The 20600-nt window shown below is 37.0% G+C and overlaps 3 protein-coding genes across 3 annotated transcripts; 2 read left to right on the plus strand and 1 right to left on the minus strand.

The window, feature by feature from the left end:
- Nucleotides 1-1919: 1919 nt before the first annotated feature.
- On the plus strand, nt 1920-4082 carry LOC108668972 (mediator of RNA polymerase II transcription subunit 18). Its single transcript, XM_018156251.2, has 6 exons — nt 1920-2126; nt 2316-2441; nt 2834-2944; nt 3133-3218; nt 3348-3425; nt 3858-4082. The coding sequence occupies exons 1-6, from the start codon at nt 2033-2035 to the stop codon at nt 4020-4022; spliced, it is 660 nt and encodes a 219-aa protein (XP_018011740.1). The 5' UTR covers nt 1920-2032; the 3' UTR covers nt 4023-4082.
- A 135-nt stretch (nt 4083-4217) lies between these two features.
- LOC108668971 (ATP-dependent RNA helicase Ddx1) lies at nt 4218-12676 on the minus strand. Its single transcript, XM_018156250.2, has 13 exons — nt 12560-12676; nt 11797-11848; nt 11332-11513; nt 10883-11082; nt 10314-10556; nt 9981-10145; nt 8692-8946; nt 8126-8248; nt 7199-7385; nt 5588-5728; nt 4945-5333; nt 4669-4789; nt 4218-4554 (listed from the first exon to the last, which is right to left on the minus strand). The coding sequence occupies exons 1-13, from the start codon at nt 12573-12575 to the stop codon at nt 4421-4423; spliced, it is 2208 nt and encodes a 735-aa protein (XP_018011739.1). The 5' UTR covers nt 12576-12676; the 3' UTR covers nt 4218-4420.
- A 5526-nt stretch (nt 12677-18202) lies between these two features.
- Nucleotides 18203-20438, plus strand: LOC108668954 (prefoldin subunit 4). The gene is made up of 4 exons (XM_018156226.2): nt 18203-18340; nt 19365-19469; nt 19744-19851; nt 20125-20438. The coding sequence occupies exons 1-4, from the start codon at nt 18314-18316 to the stop codon at nt 20287-20289; spliced, it is 405 nt and encodes a 134-aa protein (XP_018011715.1). The 5' UTR covers nt 18203-18313; the 3' UTR covers nt 20290-20438.
- Nucleotides 20439-20600: the final 162 nt, after the last annotated feature.

Below are 20600 nucleotides of genomic sequence, written 5' to 3' on the forward strand. Positions count from 1 at the left end.
TACATGTTAATGGAGGATGCTCTCTAAGCACAGCTTATCTTGTGTTTGGGGACCCTTTCTATTCAACAGAGCACCTCTTTTCCTGCCCATCCTTTCTGGCGGACCTCACCATCTCCTGACTGCAGCATTGCTGGCTTCAATACGGTCATTTGCCCACCTCCCTCCTCTTGTGGTAGACCCTCAGCATCCGCCTCCTGGGCTGTGTTTTCAATGTTCCTAGTCCTGCTATGCAACGAGCAACAATTCATAAACTGGAATTTCTGCTTTCAATACATAAGAGGTCTGAAAAATTAGTTAATATTTCTTAGATATTTTTTTATTTGCTCTGACTAGGCACAGTAGTTGAATTTTTTCTCTTCTGTCTGCCTGTAAAAAGGTTGAATGCATCTTAAAAATTTTTAGGAGTTGTAGGCACCATACATTGAGTTGAATCAGATTAATTTGGAATAGGATATGAAACTAAAAATAAGTTCAATTTCTGTACTTTTTCAATTTATTTAATTACTCCGTCCCTTTTGATTCATTCTGCTTCATTTATATTTTTTAAATGTCAGAAATTTTCTTAAGAAGACCAGAAACTCCCTTCTAATTTAGATCATTACCATGATTTATATTATTGTCCCAGACTCTAAAAACAACCCTTGGCAGTAGTGGGTAGAAACAATCCACCCATTAAAATGTTATCTAGGTACCTATTTATTACCAGGCCCCCAACTGGTTCTAGTCAATACAGACTTATTATGATGCATTGAAATCAAGAAAGTGACCACCAGATATTTCCCCCACATCAAAGTACATTTTGTGTGTTTTGCACTTTAGTATAAATTCTTCAACACTTTTTTGGTCATTTATGTCACATCATTGCTAGATAAATCAAAGAGATTTTTTGTAATTATGTTATGTTATCCCAATCTAAACTGTAACTTTAACATCAATTTCAACTTCTGTGTTAATTTAATTTGCATACTGCAGGTTTTCAAAGTGAAATATAAAAAGAGACATAGCATGTTAATTATATTCGGATATATCATGTTTTTTGAGACTATAACTTCATGTTTTAAATTATTTTTGGCATGAATATCTCTCAAGCCCATAAAACCAGTAATTAAAATTTTAGTCATTAAGGTACTAAGAGCCTGCAGTCAAGTGTGTGAAATGAGGGGAGCCAAGACTGTAGACTTTTATCTGGTTTGCCATGTAACCAGTTGATATTTGAGCTCCTTAAGTAAACTCAAATCTTAGCATACATACTTAACAAAAGAAGGCTGGTAATGAAGGAAAAAGATCAAACCCTCAAGATATAAATTATTTTTAAAGGCAAATTTATCTCAGAAAATTGTTATCATTTTTTTCTAACACACTGGGTTTTTAGCCACATGAGGCATTCCTTTTCAATTTAGAATAATTTAGCTTCGTAACTAAAAAAATAGTTAAGTTGTAAGCCTGGCCATTTTTGAATATATACAGTAATAGTATTCATGAGGTTTGGTACAAATTTCACAGTGCCCAGTGGAGGGGCAGGCAGAGTGGCCCAGCAGTTAAAGTTCAGAGTACCATGAGAGGCCCAGATACGATCCCAGCTCTGTGCACCAGTTTCTGATCAAAATCGGCAATGAGGCCGGGCGGTTAAGCAGAGCAGAATTGTAGCAGTGTGTTGCGAGTTCGAAACCGCAAAATGCTCTGAATGTTCTGTGATGTTAAGAATTGACGACAGGCCTATGGCTAATAAACGCTGAAACCGCTATTATTATTATTTATTATCACCGTTAAGTACAATACTTCAAAAGATATGGGTCATGTGGCAAGTCTTTAAGAATAATGCTGCCACATCATTCAGAATTGGTACAAAAAAAAGAGCTACGTATGTAAATTGGACTTGACCATTGACATATTTCTGTTTCTTTTTGTTTTTTTTTTCGAGCTATTTCTAATTCACTCAATGCCTATAAAATTTCAGATCTCTCTTAGTAGCTTGTTTGATGTAAAGCTGCAAATACTGTGATCAATCTTACTTCACTGTCGCACTTGCATAATGTCTATTAATTTATCTGTTCAAAGTGTTCTTGATTCAATTGAATCGGCTCAAAAAAATGACATTGTTCCTGACCAGGAGTTTGTGCTGCAAGGTTTGTGAAGTGCAATTATTCTATGTCAGATTTAAGTTTATTTTCTATAAGGTCTGGAATAATGCAAAATTGTGGTTTGTGATTGAAATATAACCTTTGAAATGTGTTAATTAATATCCAGATGATGCTCATTGAGTGTACAAATTTTAAAACATTTTGCTGATTCTTGAAATTCTGTTCTCCCATCAGGAAGTGTTATGGACCTGTCTGTGTCAGTACTCCTCAGTCGACTACGTGGGCTCTGTGACAATGCCGATTCATTGCCTGAAACATTCCACGATCAAGAAATTTGTTTTATTTTAAAAGATTTCTCAAGTGAGCAGTATGGTTCATTTTTTGATGCAGAATTTCTTTCTATTCAAGCCGTACAGACATCTACACATAGAATCTATGTTTATTGTTTAAGTTGATTCTTATCATCATTCGGTACAAAACATCGCACATTCATAATGTATGTGTGTTCAAATTTGTACTATGTGTAGTTTGAATGACTATGCTATTAATCATCAGTGATTAGCTGACTATAACTTCTCCGAGTGCACGTGGGATTAAAACTTCTCTATGTGAGCGTAAGTGGTATTATATCTCCCCCCTCACCAAGTCTAAGCTAGATTATAACTCCCGTATCCGATTGTAAGTTTGGTTATAATTCTCTCTCTCCGAGTGTGAGATCTGTAAAGCATATGAGGTTTTAACTGAATGTGCAGACCCTGGAGCTGTAGGGCCAGGCACGGGTGGCGTGATGCTTCGTGTGCGCAAGGCTCTTGACCACCCCGAGTTGCCTTGGCAGCTGCGATACACTGGCCAGCCTGAAGTGGGTGTGTTAAAGTTTGATTAACTTCAATTAAGCTTTTTGCATATCATTTAGATAAATTGACATCTTTATACTGCAAATTTTTTTCCATATTGCAAGGAGCTTGAAACGACTAGATACGGCAAGCTCAACAGCTGACAAGTAGGAATTATGACTAGTCATAGGAACTATATATATGCATGATCTGCGCAGGGAACAGACCCGCTTTGTTACGGAACTGCCTCGATGTGCCAGTGAGTTCAAACATTTGCGACTTCCTCCACGAACTTGGTGCAAAGGTGAGACCTTTTTTCAAGTTAAGACAAGTAATTTTGAGTGAATATTATTTTATAGCTGTAATAGTAATAATTCAATTCTTAATATTTCTATCCACATGAGTGCGATTAACAATGTCTTTTCATGTGAAGGTCGACCACGAGTACGTTTCAAAAGGTTACATCATGAGAAAAGGCAGGATTAAGGTGACCGTCTTCAAAATATTCAAGGTGAGCTGTGGTCAAATTAAATAGAAAATCGATGCATAGCTTGAACTTCGCGTGCCATTAAACGCACAAATGCTTTAAATAAACTAGAATAGTAACTGAATAGGAAATAAACCATTTCTGTTCAAAACCAGAATTATTCTACATGCTTTTTTTTTTTGAATGGCCGGGGTGTCAACTTTTTCCCGCTAAGAGTCAAATTGAAGATTTCGTTCTTGATTTTGTGAAATACACTTCCTATTTAAGTGGTTGCTCCTTATTAACAAAATGATTTTCGAGCAAAAATTCTAAAATAGGGAGAATTTCTGACGAAGAAAACTAAAATTTTAGTAGAATCACAACATGTAAGAGTACATGAGACACAGTTTACTCACCCCTGGTGCACGTTGTTTGAGACCTGCAAGATATTTCAGGTGATATCCACTTTTTTCGTAGGTTGGAGGGAAAGAAGTCCAGGAAGGTGTCACCAAAAGCCACGTGGTGGAGTTGAGCGCCCTAACAACTCGCGTCGATGAGGCCATCGCCACAGATCTTAGGATTGTGGCTGACCAGCTCAAGCCGCTTGTAAACCTCCAGAATCTCGATTACCGTAGATTATAATGCCTAGCGAATAAACTGTGTAGTTTATAGTTATAAAAATAGTAAATGGTTGATATATAATGACAATTAACTTCCTATCCATCTGACAAGTTAAAATCGCAATCGCCAAATTTCGCCAGAATTATAATACAGACTCAGGAATTACGAGTCCTATTTTATTTGCTTAATCGTATTTCAAGGATTAGAACTCATTTGCAGTGTTCTAGTTTAATGCATGACTATTTCCTCGCATTTCTTCACATTGCAATGATTCGAATTAACGCAAACACCCTTCGCAAAATGATGCAAAATCAATGTTAGTTATGTATCATAACAAGCGGATAATTTAGGTTATTAACGAATATAATCTAAGAGAAATAAGTGAAGTGAATAACGCTGCTTCCACTGGGATAAAGTTTCTATCCGCCTCGCTGCCACGGATAGCATTTTCCGTACTGACGCCGGATGTACACGCGCTGTGCCTCGCGCTCGAGATCTGCAAGCTCCTGCACGGTCGGGGCGAGTTGCTCCACGTGAGTCTGATAGTTTGATCCTGAAAACAAAATGATGGTCAGAACAGATGGTGATTAAAGTAACCGTAACATATAGTGAAAGACTTATACAAGTGAATATTTATTTCACATGCCACAAAGATAGAGCAACTTACCAGCATTGGAGCGGCGCTCTCCATACACGACCTTGCCGTCAAATTCATTCACTGGGACTTTAAGGTCGCTGCCCACGCACTGGATAGTGACGCCTAGATGCTCCTCGATATCAGCCAGGTACTGCAAACGATATAATTGAGAGATGAATAATATACGAAAGATATACAAAATTTTAAACTTCCCAGTCAAGTGAAGTTTCGGCTCTAACCTAAACGCAGCAAAATAATGAATTATGATCTAGTCTTGATTTTACAACAGTTTTTCATTATATTTACCTGAGGTTCATTGTACCAGATACAGCAGCCGTGTTCTGTAGTGAGCCTGGTGTTGTAACAGTTCTTTCCTCTACTCTTGCACCACTCGCCGTGATACCAGACCTTCTCTGGTACGTCCGATACCAGCGAGATTGCCAGACCCATTCTTTCAGCGCGACCAACACGCCCGATCCTGTGCACATAATTGCTCTTCTCGTCCGGTAACGTCACGTTGATTGCAAAAGGCAGACCGGTAATGTCGAGGCCACGAGCTGCAACGTCCGTACAGATCAGAAACTTGACTTCGTCGCGCTTGAAACTCTCGAGGTTATCTTTGCGTTCCTGCGGGCGTCGGTCGCCGTGGAGGCACACGCATGAGTACGGGTTGGTTGGGTTGCGCGCGCCGCCACCTTAGCAACAAAGAAATTATTTCGAGTCATCCAACAACAAGGTTACATGGATGACTTGAACACAGCGAACACCAGAATTTGGAAGCAATTCACCAAAAGAAAATGTGATTATGTCGAAATAAAAAAAATACCTAAGTGGTTTTAAAGGCCTTTAGATATTTGTGGAGCGACGTTTCTAATGTTTCGAACCATAAAAAAAGCATAATAGGAATTGAAATTAAATAACCGCGAAATATGTCATTCTATTCACCCACCAAGTTGATTGAAGTAACGTTCAAGGTTGTCACAGTCCACTTTGGTTCTGCAGAAAATTATAGCTTTATCTATATTGTGCGTGTCGATAGCCTTGATGCAATATTCGCCCTTCAGCATCTTCACGGCCTCACTCAGCGTCTCTGAGAGGGAAAAGATTTTCCAAAAAGTATCAAGTAAATAGGATTGGAACTCATCAGCTAACGGAAAATTCAGTAAAAATATTGAGTTCCATCGCCTTTATGAAAGTTATTCAAAGATTGAAAGGTAAGAAGAGATATATAGGTTATGTGCCATGAGCACAACTGCCGTCCGGAGATGTTTGAATACGGTGCACAACCAGTCATCGGTGCAAACGATGCAAGATGGCGTTCAACCTAACCTTACAATTTGGTATCGCATCTTTTTCATGACACAAGAGGAAAAGTTCACTAATTTATTACTAGGATGGAAGTCGATCGATAAAAAAAGTTCGATATTGAAATTCTCGGCACAATTAAAAAACTAATGTAGCACCAAGGTTATGCCAACCATGCAAATTTTTTCTGTGAAATCTGATACTATGAAAAAAAGCTTGAGTAATTAACACTTTAGCCTAATAATGGAAAATATATTACTGCGCGTGTAATCGTCTGGATATGTAAAGGCCCGTTCACACTAGGGGCAACACACGAGAATCAAGTGACTCAAAGCGCATGCAGAGGCGCTTTGCAGCCTCTGCATGCGCTTCTTGACCGATTGACAGGGGCCATGCTTCATGAAACACAAGCGCGGCACTTAGTAGATAGCTATTAAAGAATTGATATCACTTGTTTACTTAAATCGAAAATTAGCTAAGAATTTAAATTAAATTAAAAATGTTAATTAATTTATTAAAGAAATTCAATTCGTTCTGTGCTTTCAATTGATTAATTAGTGACTTCTGATCTGTGATTCTAGATTCTACGAACTGACGAAGGAGCTGGTCTGCGAAACGTTTTCTATAAAGATATGAATTTTAGTGGACTATTCTTTGCTTTTAAATTCTTAGTTATTAGATACCTGTCTGCGGTCTAGTAAGGTTGATTGTGTACGCTGGTCCGGCACACCAAATGTCGACTAACACCATTCTCGTTTGGAGTCACTCTCTAGTAGAGAGCCTAATTGATCTTTATAGAGAGAATGAATGCCTATGGAGTGTTCGGTCAAAGGAGTACAAAAATCGAAATGCAAATGATGTAAGTTATTTTTACACGACGGGTTTAGTTTCTGTGATTTTATCTACTCCTGTCAATTTATGCATTACCGTTTAGCGATTTGAAAGAATGATATAATATTGGTAAGAATATTGTAACATTTTATTTAGGTCTAGGTGGCAACTACAGTTCAAAGCGCGCGGTCTCGAGCTGATTTGAAAGAATGATATAATATTGGTACGAATATTGTAACTTTTTATTTAGGTCTAGGTGGCAACTACTGTTCAAAGCGCGCGGTCTCGAGCTATCGCTTACATACGTAGTGTGAACGGTTGTGCGCGGTGAGGCACTGCAGCAAACGACTCAAAGCGCATGTCGTTGCCACTAGTGTGAACGGGCCTTTAGAAGTTTACTCGTAGATGAAGAGCAAAAACTTACCGGGCGTGTTATTGCCTTTCCTGACGTTGTCATTGGCATGCACGCCGTCAGTCTGGACGTGAGTGCGCAAGCTGCCCCACGAGACGTCGACGCGCGGGTCAATATGTAACACTACGTGGTGCACTGTTTCAGGCACCGCGTCTTCGCCCTTCAGATCGATCCAGGTAGGGAAGTGCATCAGGCGCTCCTGCACGTGCAAAACGTGTCAGTCAATCCCATGTCACTTGCTAAACAGGATCTGAGAATATGAACGACTGTGCGATTCAATATCTGCGACATAAATTTCGGTACAAAATAGCGTCGTAGGCTCTATGCGTTCTTACAGAGAATAGTGAAAAGGGAAAAGCTACAACCTAGTTACATGATACCAAATCTCTAATATCTAACAATATTTATGCTGAGCCTTCCGAATGTATTTAAAAACTCCTAAGGAGAACGTCCATACAATTCTTAGCTATTTTATAGTAACTTGCTTATAAATAGATACAAATTTCCATTAATTAAAACACTTATTTTAACACGTTGACTCTAAAGAGGTACATATGCGTACCACGAAATGTATTTCTCCAGGACGTAGTGGTACAGAATTCAGGTTGCCTAAAATCGGCCAAATCCGAGAAAAAAAGGCCGATAACTCAATATATACTAGTTTATTTGTAGTTTTCGCTATAAAAATTCCATTTATTTTCTTTTTGCATCATTTAAAATTTAATTAGGAAGTACCACTCTCATAAATTTTAGCCTGCCAACGAAAATTGAGAAAACTAAATCGCGGAATTTATCCGGAAAAAATGACCGTCTGTTTAAAAACAGTACAAAATATGAAATAATAGTACAAGGTGAAGCAATCGGAGTCTACGTGTTAAAAATAAACTAAAAACTATTGTTATTACGCCACTAAATCGCTACACTTGAGCGAGATCTCACCGCCATCCTCTTGACTTCAAAGGAATGCAGCGTGGCGCTGCACACCACCATTTGCAGGCGCTTCCCATCCGGCGTCAACTTTGGGATGCTTCCGTGGATGCTGTTGATGAGTTTCTCGTGACCCTGCGACATTTCACGGAATTGCTACAAATTCTGTATAGAACCCTGGTGTCATTTCATGAAATTTTATCAGCAATTATTGGCCACGCAAAGCAAAAGTACGGAAACTATGAAGAAATGCCATGCCGCAAAAAATGTAAACAAGAAATCTACCCACACTGGGGATAAATTAAATTATCTATTCTTCAATTGTAGCGTCATGAAAATTCTTACTACTTTACTGTAGAACGTGCTTAACTTTAAATTATATGAACGCAACCTTAAATAAAAATGAAACTCCCTCCTTTCATCCGGCAATAGGACTGATATAACAATTGAACATATTTTCGTTGTAATATATTTATTTGCAACTTATGCCTTATATTGCTCTAATAGTTTTTCACACAACCGAAAATACACATACAAAATTATTCTGGGGACTAAATCATCGGAATATTATTTCTCACAGCTTTTAGCAGCCCATCGGCCTCATCGAGGACGAAGAAGCGGCAGTTCTGGAGCGCAAGCTGGCCTGTGTTGATGAGCTCCTCAAGACGACCTGGTGTGCCACACACGATGTCCACGCCAGCACTGAGCGCGTTCATCTGCTCCCTCACAGGAACGCCCCCGACCACGAGTAGTGACCGCACTTTAGGGTTGTCTACGTACCCACTGAACAGCTCCAGCTGCTTGTACGTCTGTTCTGCGAGCTCGCGCGATGGCTAAAAGGAAAATTTGCTTATTTAGAAATTAACAATTGAGGTTACATTGACTACATATTCAATTGAATTAACAATTGAGGTTACAACATATTCAATTGAATTAACAATTGAGGTTACAACTCTTTTTACAACACTTCTCTTTAACTTCACTTCTTGTCTGTTTGTTTTTTTTGTTTGTCTGTCTGCTACAAATCTTATAATCAATATTTAACACACTTCTACCTGTCCAATTGATCTAAAATTTGGCACACTTGCGTAAAGTTGAAGACAATGCATGAATCAATTAACAGAATATATAATTTTAAAATTGAAAAAAATTTTGTAATTTGAAAAACTGAGAAAATAATTTTTTCTTCTACAAATCTTATACCTAATCGATATTTAACACATTTCTGCCTGTCCAATCAATCTGAAATTTTGCACACTTGTGCAAAGTTGAAGACAAGGCATGAATCAATTGACAGAATAAATAATTTTAAAAATATATTTTTTCATATATTAATATTATAAAAAAATTAAAAATTAATTTTTATTAATATATGGAAATAAAATTAGAAATTTATTGTAGATGTGTAACATAGGAGACACTGTATTCTTTAGAAGTGTTGTCTTTAAAAAGTAATTTTTAAATGCATATTATTTAGATTTGTGATGCAATATATGAGTTTTGAGAATATTGCAAATGGCAGGTTATATCAGGGCAGCAGATTATAGATGACGGAAAATTCACTTCTGGAAAATTCATTAAAAACAGGTAAAAGTGATATACAGAAAAAACAATCAATCCATAAACTTTTCATAAAAGTGGAAATAATTGACTACCATAGGATAACGGGATAACGAATAATTCCCAACATTAAAGTAAGTTATAGTCACAATTAGAGGTCATCAATTGATTTATTCAATAAGAAGAATGCTTTTAATTAATTCATCAAGTAGAGAAATAATAATCTTATGCTAAAATTGAAGTTTAATAGCAAAACTAAGAGTTAAGAAGGAAGAAACTATAAAACTACAATACAATAATAAGCTACCTCAATAATAATTGCTTGAGGAGCGTTATTTTTGGGCTTGAACGAAGATGCCTTGGTGACGCCTGTAGCAGTCAACTCGCTGCTGGCCTCGCAGATGGCCTTATAGCCTCCCGTTGGAGGGAACTTGAAAGGCGTCTCTCCAAAGTTGAAAGCCATCTCTGCATTCTGTAACATGATATCCAGCGAGAGTGATATATTGAGAATGTGTACAACTATGAAGCCATTTCAATGTTGAAAATTCATCTCAAAATAACCTGAGCACAAAAATCAACATGAAAATATACAAGTGAAAAAGTAATTAGATTCACTCCATTGACATAGTAAACTTGTTACCTTGAGAACAACGGCCGGGAACAATGCAACATTTTTAAACTCGCTCTTGAGGGTGAAGGCTTGTCCAAGGGGTTGGCCACCTTTACTGAAGCTAATGGACATGTTGTCCAGGTCAAGGTAGCAGCCAATCACATCGTGCAGACCGAAGCTTTCACCATAGTCGTCAAACTGGCGGTTGTTGGACTTTTTACCAGTTCCTCCGAAACCAAAGCCATTCTTACATGTTCCTAAGTCAAGAGCAGCCTGTGTGAAGAAGGTAGATGCTGAGATTCAGAAAGCCACAATCAACATTCTCACATAGGATGATTCATAGTTTTTCATTATTCTAAAAAGCCACAACTTCTCCATATCAAGATATTATACCTATCGAAACCCAATCTAAGCAAGAGAGACTTTAAATTTCATTAACTAACAAAGCGAGAGGCATTTAACTTTTTTACAACATAAATTCTAATTAATAGATAAAGTTTTTCCATAGATGGTTAATATCAAAATACTGTATCATTGCGCACTGATCAAAATTGACAAGGCAATTAACTTATGTCCAAGCTTATACTAATAGTTCTCACATTAGCAGTAGAAAATCCCACTCTGCATAGACCCTCGTCAGAGACCGTTGCTTCATAGTAGAACTTTCCAGGTGCTGTCACGCCTTTGTTAGCCCGTCCGCCCTGCCACATTTTCTGCTCTCGGGACTGGCATCTCAGCCCATCGGGTGTCACCGCAAGTCCAGTATCCCGATCCGAGAAGCTCAATTGCCATTTAGTTGCTGAGAAAATAAGAAAAACGGGACTTTATTTGTAACACAAACATTTTATTCTGAAATATAACCTAAAATACGAAAAAGACCTACAACAAAGGACAAACTAGATACAATTTCATTAAGGCATTGTTTGATACAACAAGATTGTATCAAACAACATTGTTTGATACACTGAACACATCTCTTCAGTGATTGCTAAACCATATTACAAAACAAGTCATTCCTATTCCTATAAGTCATTCCATATTTCCTCACGAGTCTCTTTGTTGATCTTAGAAGTCTTGCCGAGCTGGATGTCCTTAAGAGTCTCCCACACAGTCTGTAGAATGGGTAAGCAGAAGGCTCCAGTTTTACCACTGCCTGTTTCAGCAGCCATCAGAACATCACCTCCACCCAGGATCATGGGAATTGCTTCATTCTGGACATCTGTAGGTAGCCTGCAATAAATTGTGTGATAAATCAGTTTCAGGATTATAAATAAACATTAAAATTATTGCTAAAACCAAACTTACATCAGAACATTCCAATATTTTCAGTTGATATACATTCAATCCATGATAGGTATTCAAAAATTGATAAAAAAATCAATATTCAAAAAAATAAATGTACTACAGTAAATAAATGATAATTTTTTGAAAGAAAATTGATGAAATATATATAACTAAAAGTTATAAAAACAAAACACTGGCCTAAAAATAACAATCCTAGGTTATAACTTACGTCCAATCCATGTCTTCAACAGCTTTTGCAATTTCAGGGAGGACCCCCATCTCTGGTGATGAAGAATACAGTCAATAACATTTAATGCCAATTCTACATGAATCTTGTACCTTTTAATATTAGAGAGTATCTTCAAAATATACCTACGGTACTGTTTAGGTAATTTTTTCAAGTACAATTGCATCCTTGACTAGAAAAGAACTGCATTGTCAATTTCACAAAAAATGTACCCATTTATAGCATTCACCCAAATTTAATTAGGACATTTCAATTTGTGTCTATGTAAATCCTAGCTTTTATAGAGTGGCACAATATCAGTCAAGGAAACCATTCCAAAACTCTAAAGAGTGGATGGACGTACAATCAATTCCAATGATCGTGGTTGCCACCTCAAGTGGAACATACCTAATTACTTCCTACAATCCAGGACTTCTCTACAAACCAATGTCAGTCTTATTATCAACTGCAACCTCAGTCACGAAGCACAACCAACATATAAATACATTCAACAACAGCCAACGTAGCAAATCAATGGTGAGAATCGAAAATAAAAACTATGCCAATATCTAGACAAGAAATGCAATTATTAACTGACTGGAATGTTTTGCAGTCACAAAACATCAAAGTGTACACATTGCAATCATTACATGCTAGTTAAACTAAGATAACTGTTATTAAGATAAAGATAAAAATATATTATATTATTAAGATAAAAAATAACAATCGAATAATCCAAAAATGTACATGGAAACAGATAACTAACCTTCAAAGGCAGCCATGATGGTGGTAGAAGATTTGAGAGCTCACCCAACTGGTAAAAAGAGTTCCTGCAACTTATCCACAATTTGAGCCTCAAAGTTTTATTTCTGAAATATGTATAAAAAATGTTAAATGATACTAAATTCACAGAATAACTACAAGTATATACCTTAATGAATGAGCTAAAAAAACAGCATTGACATACAATGCTTCATGATCTTTAAAAACACAGTTTCAAGAGATTACGTATTTTCACTCACATGGTCAGAAATCAGAATTGGAATTTTCCTACCTATTACTGAAATATTGCAACTTCAAAGTGAGGAATTCTTAATACATCTGGAATCTTGCAGTCCAATCTTGCACTTTTGTTAACAACAAGATAAGAGGTGATTTATCAAGAAGGAATCTGGACAGAAAGCTATGGTTGTGGCTAAAAAAGTAGATGTATTCCACACCACCACATGCTGACAGCCTGGTGTGAAAACTATCTACCATTGCGGCCTAGACCAGAGCTTTCCTGCCATTTTTGGAGCTGTAAGATTCCTGCTAGATGAATTACCTCCTATCAATTTGTTAACTAAAGTGCCAAATTTGGCAAAAGATTCCAGATGTATAGAAAATTAGTCACTTGGAGCAGTGAGATTTCTTTCATAAGTAGAAAAATTCAAGTCCTGCTGACAGCTGATAGGAATTATAAATAATGCAGAATAAATAAAATGGGAATAAATAAAATGCTTAATAATATTTAAGGTTCTAATTTTTTTCTTATATCTTGGACTAATGGCCAATCTGTTGGGGAAAAAGCCTTGTAATCCTGGTTATAGAAATTGTGGGCAGTTGCCCAAGCATGACACATGCCAAAATAACATGCACAGAAAATGTTATGGCTTTTGAGCACAGATGCGCAGAGGTAAGTCATAAGACAACAGTAGATTGGAAGATTTTTTACATTATAGGACTAATCCAATGACTTATCACTTATACATTGTATAAGCAATCCATTTGATAACATGAATAAATTTTTTAAAATTTTCACAGTATGATAGGAATGGCCTAATGACTAGCACTTTCAAAGTTATCAAGTAGAAAAACTACCAACGAACAACCCAGGGTGCAGAAAGTGGCTGAATCTTGAAAGTTCTTTGGCAATGCATCAGCAGCAAAATTTATGCCTTAAAAAGATCTTGCTGACACATTTGGATTGAAATTATTGCATTTTAGAAATTACTTTGAAGTTTTTGCAATTAATGCAAATCTTAAAGACTGCAAGCACACACAGTAAGGTTTCCAGTACTTTGGATGGATCAGGATTCAGGAATTCAGGATGCAGTGAAACTTGTCCAGAAGTCAGTTGAAATGAGTGTAAGTGTTGCAGTGTGTGGACAGTAAGGGATATCCTATCAAAGTTGTTGGCAGCATTTTTTTATTAAAAATTACCTAGAGACGCATCTTGAAAATAGCTGGTGATGCTTTGGGCTAAAAATTTAAAAATAAAAAAAATCTTGGCAATGCTACTTGCACCCTCTTCATCCTAACTTAGTAACTAACAACTAGCTACTAGCATATGCTAGCTACTAGCATATTTAACAATTTAACAACTAGTGACTGATACTGGATAGGGGATAACAATGATTCTTTTCAGTCTTATGCCCCACTATGAAATCTGGGATGACACAGCAGGGTGGAATTCTAGAAATGGAGGTTCACTTATAAAAAAGCTTTCCACCAAAGGTGGAATGCTTTCCTTAGATACAGTGCTCTGCCAGGTGACTGACTATAAATGAAAAGGAGGATCAAAAGTGGACAAACTGTTTCAATTGTATAGTACCTCAGATTTGTTACAAAATTGTTTGAATATCTCTTGTTTGATAGATATTATCTATTTTTCTTTTATTCAATGGACTTTTTTATATTTGTACAGGCTTTTTCTTTGTAATGATCAAGTTTCAGTTAAGTATTTAGTTAACCAGTACTGTAGTACATATACCATATTTGGGGGCGGGGCTTATGGGCACAACCAATCACAGTTGAAAAGTGATAGGATATGTAAATGTATATAATAAAATTGACTGGAAGTGGGAAGTTCCTGGACTTTCCAAGCTTTCAGGTCCTGCTTTCCAATATGCTATGTGTACTGGTTAATTTAATATCCCTCTAGAATTCCACACTGTGACACAGGATTAGAATTTTCCTACTTGTTTCTGAAATCTCGCGGCTTCAATGTGAGGAATTTTTTATACATTTGGAATCTTGCGGCCCGATCGTGCGTTTTTGTTAACAATTATATGAGGTAATTCATCTGGCTTCTGGCAGAAATTTCACGGCTCCAGAAATGGTTGGAAAGCTCTAGTCATGGCCCTAAGGTTAGAAGTTTTCCATGCTTGCGATTACACAATTGCCCAATTCTGCACAGTGGTGAAAACTGAAAAGAACTATGAATCTGGGCAATTTCACATATTCTTATGGCCCTTTTTTAATTTCTTCAGTAAAACAAGAAAACCTGCTTGCAATTTTACATGTTTCTACAGCCTTTCTTAATTTCTTCAGTAAATAATGAGAAAAACTATCCCTTATCCCCAGCAATTTTTAAAAATCATCAGTGAAACATTTGTTTTTGCCTGCAGTTTTAGGAAAATCCTGCCAAATATTCAAAATTGGCCATGGCTTTTACTAATATCTTTAGTAATTAAGTAAATAAGATAAAAGGCACATTTTTGGCAGCAATTTTCAAAAATCACCTGTAAAACAATTTATTTTAGCTAGCCTACCTGCAAAATATGACATGAAAGTTGCACAGTTGCACTGTTGCAATACTTTATTTTTTGGATTTGAGTGCATTATTCATTTATTTTTTATTAGATATGTTTCAAATTTACTTTGCAATTTATAATTCTACTTTCTAGGCTTACTTGCTTCTGAATTTTTGCTAAACTTTCATCCATAACTTATTGCCAAAATGCCAAGTGCTAACTGCTTACTGATAATTTGACTGATAATAATAATATGATAATTTGATTTGACAATTGATTTTTTGCTAACTGAGTGAAAACTAGTAAGCACTAGTACTACCTACTGTCAAATGTCAATAACACAGAACAACAGGAGAAGCCAATCAACTGTTATTACTTCTTATCAACATGAAACAATAACTGCACTGTGCATGGCTGCACGCACACTGCACTAATGCACTTAGCCTACCTCACTCAGGCTCACTAGTCACTGCTGGTCACTAAATGTAAAATATAAAATACTGGTCAGGCTCAGAGGTCAGAGCTACTATTGTTAGGGTTCAATCCCTAATCAGTAATCACACTAGTATCTAGTACTAGTAGGTAGACCACATTGAACATTCCACAACTCCACATGACCTGATGAATATAAATCTAGGTACAAATCTGTTTTGATGATGCTAGAAAGATGTGGTTCAGTTTAGTAATAAAATAGATCGTTTCTTTTGAATTGCCGTGACGTAACTCATGTAACGGTGTAACCGATGTACCTAAGTGCTGTTGCAAGTTGCAACGTTATCGGCATTGACGGTCGGTGAGCCTGTGAGGTAAGCTTGCTTTAGACAAATATTTATAATCTTAGATGAAGGTCATAAAACCTAGAAGATCGTCAACTTCTTCAAGCAATCAAATAAAAAATATTAGTTGCCCACGCCAGCGCGGCAGCGCCAGCCGCCTACAGGACAACACAGTCAACAGGCAACACTACAGTCGCTACTACGAATGGATCGGTTGAGGATATAAGCAGAGTGTGGATGTTGGGAGGAAATGAGATTGTTAGGACAAATGAATATAAGTACTTAGGGATGTGTGTGGACCATGAAGAATGTCAGAAAACAAAGGCCGCGAATCTAAGTAAGGCGAAGCAATGGTTGGGTATACTTGGAAGTGCAGCAAAAGTGAGAGCGACTAAGTATGAAGTACTGAGGGAAGTGTGGAAGAGTGTGGAAGTACCTAGTATTATGTATAGATTGGATATGATAGCACATAGTGATGGTAAGCTGGATAAATTGGAATTGGTACAGAATAGAGTGGCGAGATTGGCACTAGGAGCCCCCAGGTGGACTGCAGTAGAGGCCCTGAAAGGAGGCATGGGTTGGAGTACCTTTAAGGAAAGAAGAATGAGAGCAGTTTTGGGGTATTAAAGTGAGACTGGAGCGAATGGACGATGAACGCTGTGCACGAAAGATGTATATGTGGGACATGAAGGTGAGCAAATGGGCACGTAGATGTCGGGAAGTGGTGCGTAAGTGTGGTATGCATGAAGCATGGGTGCGCCAAAGGCCTGCTGAGCCAAAGGACGAATGGGTGGTGACAGTACGGTGTGCGATTGGGATAGAGAGGGATGAAAAAGAGTGGAAAAGATAAATAAATAAAATACTTAAAAAAAACTTAAAAAAAACACGTTTTTCTTGTGGACTAAAAAGTAGAAAATAAAATACTTAAAAAAAAAACTTTTTAAAAAAAACACGTTTTTCTTGTGGACTAAAAAGTAGAAAATAAATTATGGCTCGCCCCAAAAAACGTGTGTCGGGCTGATTTATGATTAAAGCGAAAAGTACCCAACACACGAATTTCGGAAATTTGATGGTGAACTACATCTTTCACAAATAACCATTTGGTCACCTGCATCGGTGAAATCTTTCAAGCAGAAATTACACGTATCAACCGCATTCATAACCGGTTGTGCCTCGCCTCGACCTTTCCCGTCTTCTTGAGACGGATGTGAAGGGGGCAACTTCGTTTTTTCTGATGCTTTTTTGGACCTTCCACCAGCCATCCTGCTTTACTACGTTTCAGGTACTACTTGTGCAGAAAGATAAATGGAACACTCTTCCTTCTATGGGAACACTTGACAAACCATCTATTCACTGACACATAAATCCAAAAAGTTATGTGAGGAACAGTCGGCACATTCACTGTCTCTTCACTGGAGCATAAACCTATCCAGTTTATGCTAGGAAGAGTCGGGCCAATCAAAAGGAACAGTGGGGTATTGGTCAGTCAGCGCAGCAGTGACGTAAGAGTGACGATTGTGGCTGTTCCAGCTACCACGAGCCAAGTCTTTCCACCCTTACCAGCTCTTATCAGCGGACCTATAACACTTGTCATGAGAAGGAAACGGTGGAGCACTTGTTGATGGAATGTGGGGCGTATGAGAGAGAGCGTCAGTCTATGATGAAGGTGATTCTGAATGAGAGAGGTGAGAATAACGAGGTCTCGGACAAATTTACGGCCGGACCCGCGGCAGGTCTCGCGGTCGGAAGGTTTTCTTGGTGTTTTTATGGGTTTTTCTAGTTTTTTTTGTGTTTTTAATGGAACCTGTTCCTAACTGGACTTAACCTGCGAGATTTTTGTTGATTGGCTAGGTTTTTTCGATTGTTTGGAGTCCGGCGGCCGCGAGACCGGCCGCGGGTCCGGCCGTAAATTTGTCCGAGACGTAAGTTTCGTCGAGCTACGTTCAGTACTTTGGGAGATATTCGATGTTCACTGAATCTGGAGCGCGGCCGCGTACTTATGATTGATTCTAGGTAGAATAATTTCGAGATAAATTGATAACACACAGCATGTACGAGACCGTGTGTTCCAGAAATTTAATCGCACCATGTTAGACACATTTTTCTTTTTCACTCCGGCCCTTTACATCATCGTAAATCGGCCAAGTCCAGTTTGTATTGGGTTGAGCAGAACTGCGGAGTGCGGAAGGATAAATATAGTTCATTTTAGGACACCAAACTTTGAAAAAAATGGCTGGATTGGATAATATATCAGGGGTGAGCATGAAATATGAGATTGAAATAGCATTTTCAGGGATAATAATCATTCATTGGCAACTGGCAAGTGATTGTAGCACTAGCAGGCAGTCTGTCTAAGGTCTTAGCACTCACTCAGTAGTCAGTCTCAGTGTAGCACTTAGCAGTCTAACTTTTTATCCATTTTTACCAGATGATTAAAATGAAAATGCCTAAAAACTATCTAATAATTAATATATAATTATTTATACTGTAAAATTTGCCATAAAATAGATGTTTATCATTTGAGGAATAGAATTAAAATATTAATAGTCTTCACACTTCAGAGATTATTTTACAACAATTAACAATATGCACTTCATGATAGTATAGTTCCTATGTGAAAAGTTCCTATGTATTAAATGGTTGGCTGACTTGGCTCCAGGGCTGCCCCTGGAGTCTGGATAACATGTACCAACTTATGATATACTGGTACTCTACCTCCAGAGTCCAGATTTCTACTCTTTCTTAATTTGAGTTTTTTTACCATAAATTTATATAGAAACAATGCCAAATTTCATGCAACTTTTTCTTTGTCAATTTTGAAATTTTCTGAGCGCTATTATCATTAAATTCCATCATTATTTCCTGTAATTTCTGTCCTCGTGTAATGTGAAGTGTACTTTCAGTTTAAGGAATGGTTGTTGATCTATATTGCTGGACTAAATAATGATAAAACAGGCTTGCATATTAAACTGGATTGGAAAATCCAAAAAAGGAGATTCCTTTTATAACAAATATTGGACCTGTTCATTTTTAGATATTTTTAACTAGTGCAGTCATCAATGGTCTGCACATTTTCCTTGACTTTAATGAATGGAATGAAAACCAAAAGAGCCTTTCTCTCAGTCTCATCATAAGACTCGTGTGAGGCTGTGAGCAGCATGAAAATGTATTGAATTTTCATAATCAATCCACTTTCATACTATAATTTTTTTCTTACATATAGTACATGTTCAACAAGAAGTTTTATTTCTATTGATTAATTTATACTTTGGCTCTTCAGGAGGAAGATGTGCATCTTACATATGAGGACCAGCAGAAAATAAACCAATTTGCAAGGTGTAACACCAGATTAGAGGAAGTAAAGGAAGAACTGAAGACTAAAGAAGTGAGTTCTTGTAATATGAAGCAGCTATCACATTCTTCTTATTGTTGGAAATTTGAATTAATGTTAAATGTAATCTTTGAAAAATCTCAAGTTCTGCATAGGTATTTTTCCAGTTATTGCTATTTTTTAAAAGATATCCAAATCCAGCATCAATAGAAGCAAAATAAATTAATTTTTTAAGTGTTGGAGAACTTTATTTGCTATAAATAAATTTTCTGATGTAAAATTTTAAGTAATTTGTTGGAAAAAAATGAAAGATTATTACATTTTACAGACTGACCTGCACAACTTGGGAGATGCTGAAGATGAAATGATGATAGCTCTAGATGCTGATGAAAAAGTACCTTATCTTCTTGGAGAAGTATTCCTTTTGAAGACTCAGGTGAGGAAAGCAATTAGCTTGATTGTAGTAACATTCCTTTTTTTTTTGCAATGATGCTGATACTTATCTCCTTACTTCAACACTTCCTATCTATTGCTTTTCTGCACTGATGAAAGTAAGTCTGAATTTTTTGTCTAGATAAACGTTTTTGAAGGCTGTATATTGTTGCAATGAATGAGATTAGATATTTAAATTGTAATGATCAACTGAAAAACAGTTTAGCTAAAAACTGTTCTGCTTCATATCAACTTCATTATATTTTAATTCTTCCAGGAATCTGCTGCAGAAAGTATTGGCAAAGAGAAGGAGTCCATCAATGAAGAAATAGCTCAGCTTAAATCAAAAGCTACAGATTTGGAGGCATCAATGTCCCAGCTCAAAGCTGATCTTTATGCTAAGTTTGGGAACAATATTAACTTGGAAGCTGATGATGACTGATGATGACATCACCGAACTGAAACTAGATAAAGTAATATACAATTCAATATGACGGAGTGAAATGCGACCAATTCTAGGACTTGATATTCCTGGCTATTCTAACACGCTTACATTAACAATTATATAACAGTAAAAATCTACTGCAAATCTATGTACTTTCAGACTACCTAATTTGAAAGTGTTTGGTGTTTACATTCGAGTATGAATCAAATATGCTCGGTTAGCCACCCAGTTAAATTGGACTACTTCACGAGACTGATGATTGTCATTATCTGGCATGGAAAACTTAGAACGAACGTCATGTGTCGATC

This window comes from Hyalella azteca, unplaced genomic scaffold, assembly GCF_000764305.2.
Source record: "Hyalella azteca isolate HAZT.00-mixed unplaced genomic scaffold, Hazt_2.0.2 contig5386, whole genome shotgun sequence".
In the NCBI taxonomy this organism is placed as follows: Eukaryota; Metazoa; Arthropoda; class Malacostraca; order Amphipoda; family Hyalellidae; genus Hyalella; species Hyalella azteca.

Bases quoted from the DNA above. Each gene is read 5' to 3' on its own strand.
- LOC108668971 (XM_018156250.2), bottom strand. The intron at 10,146-10,313 runs GTAACAAGTTTA...ATCATGTTACAG, and splicing joins TCCCGGCCGTTGTTCTCAAG to AATGCAGAGATGGCTTTCAA. The intron at 8,249-8,691 runs GTGAGAAATAAT...GAAATGTCGCAG, and splicing joins CCGATGGGCTGCTAAAAGCT to GGTCACGAGAAACTCATCAA.
- LOC108668954 (XM_018156226.2), top strand. From the start codon at position 18,314: ATGGCTGGATTGGATAATATATCAGGG. The intron at 18,341-19,364 runs GTGAGCATGAAA...TTGGCTCTTCAG, and splicing joins GATTGGATAATATATCAGGG to GAGGAAGATGTGCATCTTAC. The intron at 19,470-19,743 runs GTGAGTTCTTGT...TACATTTTACAG, and splicing joins AAGAACTGAAGACTAAAGAA to ACTGACCTGCACAACTTGGG.
- LOC108668972 (XM_018156251.2), top strand. From the start codon at position 2,033: ATGTCTATTAATTTATCTGTTCAAAGTGTTCTTGATTCAATTGAATCG. The intron at 2,442-2,833 runs GTGAGCAGTATG...CTGAATGTGCAG, and splicing joins TATTTTAAAAGATTTCTCAA to ACCCTGGAGCTGTAGGGCCA. The intron at 3,219-3,347 runs GTGAGACCTTTT...TTTCATGTGAAG, and splicing joins TCCACGAACTTGGTGCAAAG to GTCGACCACGAGTACGTTTC.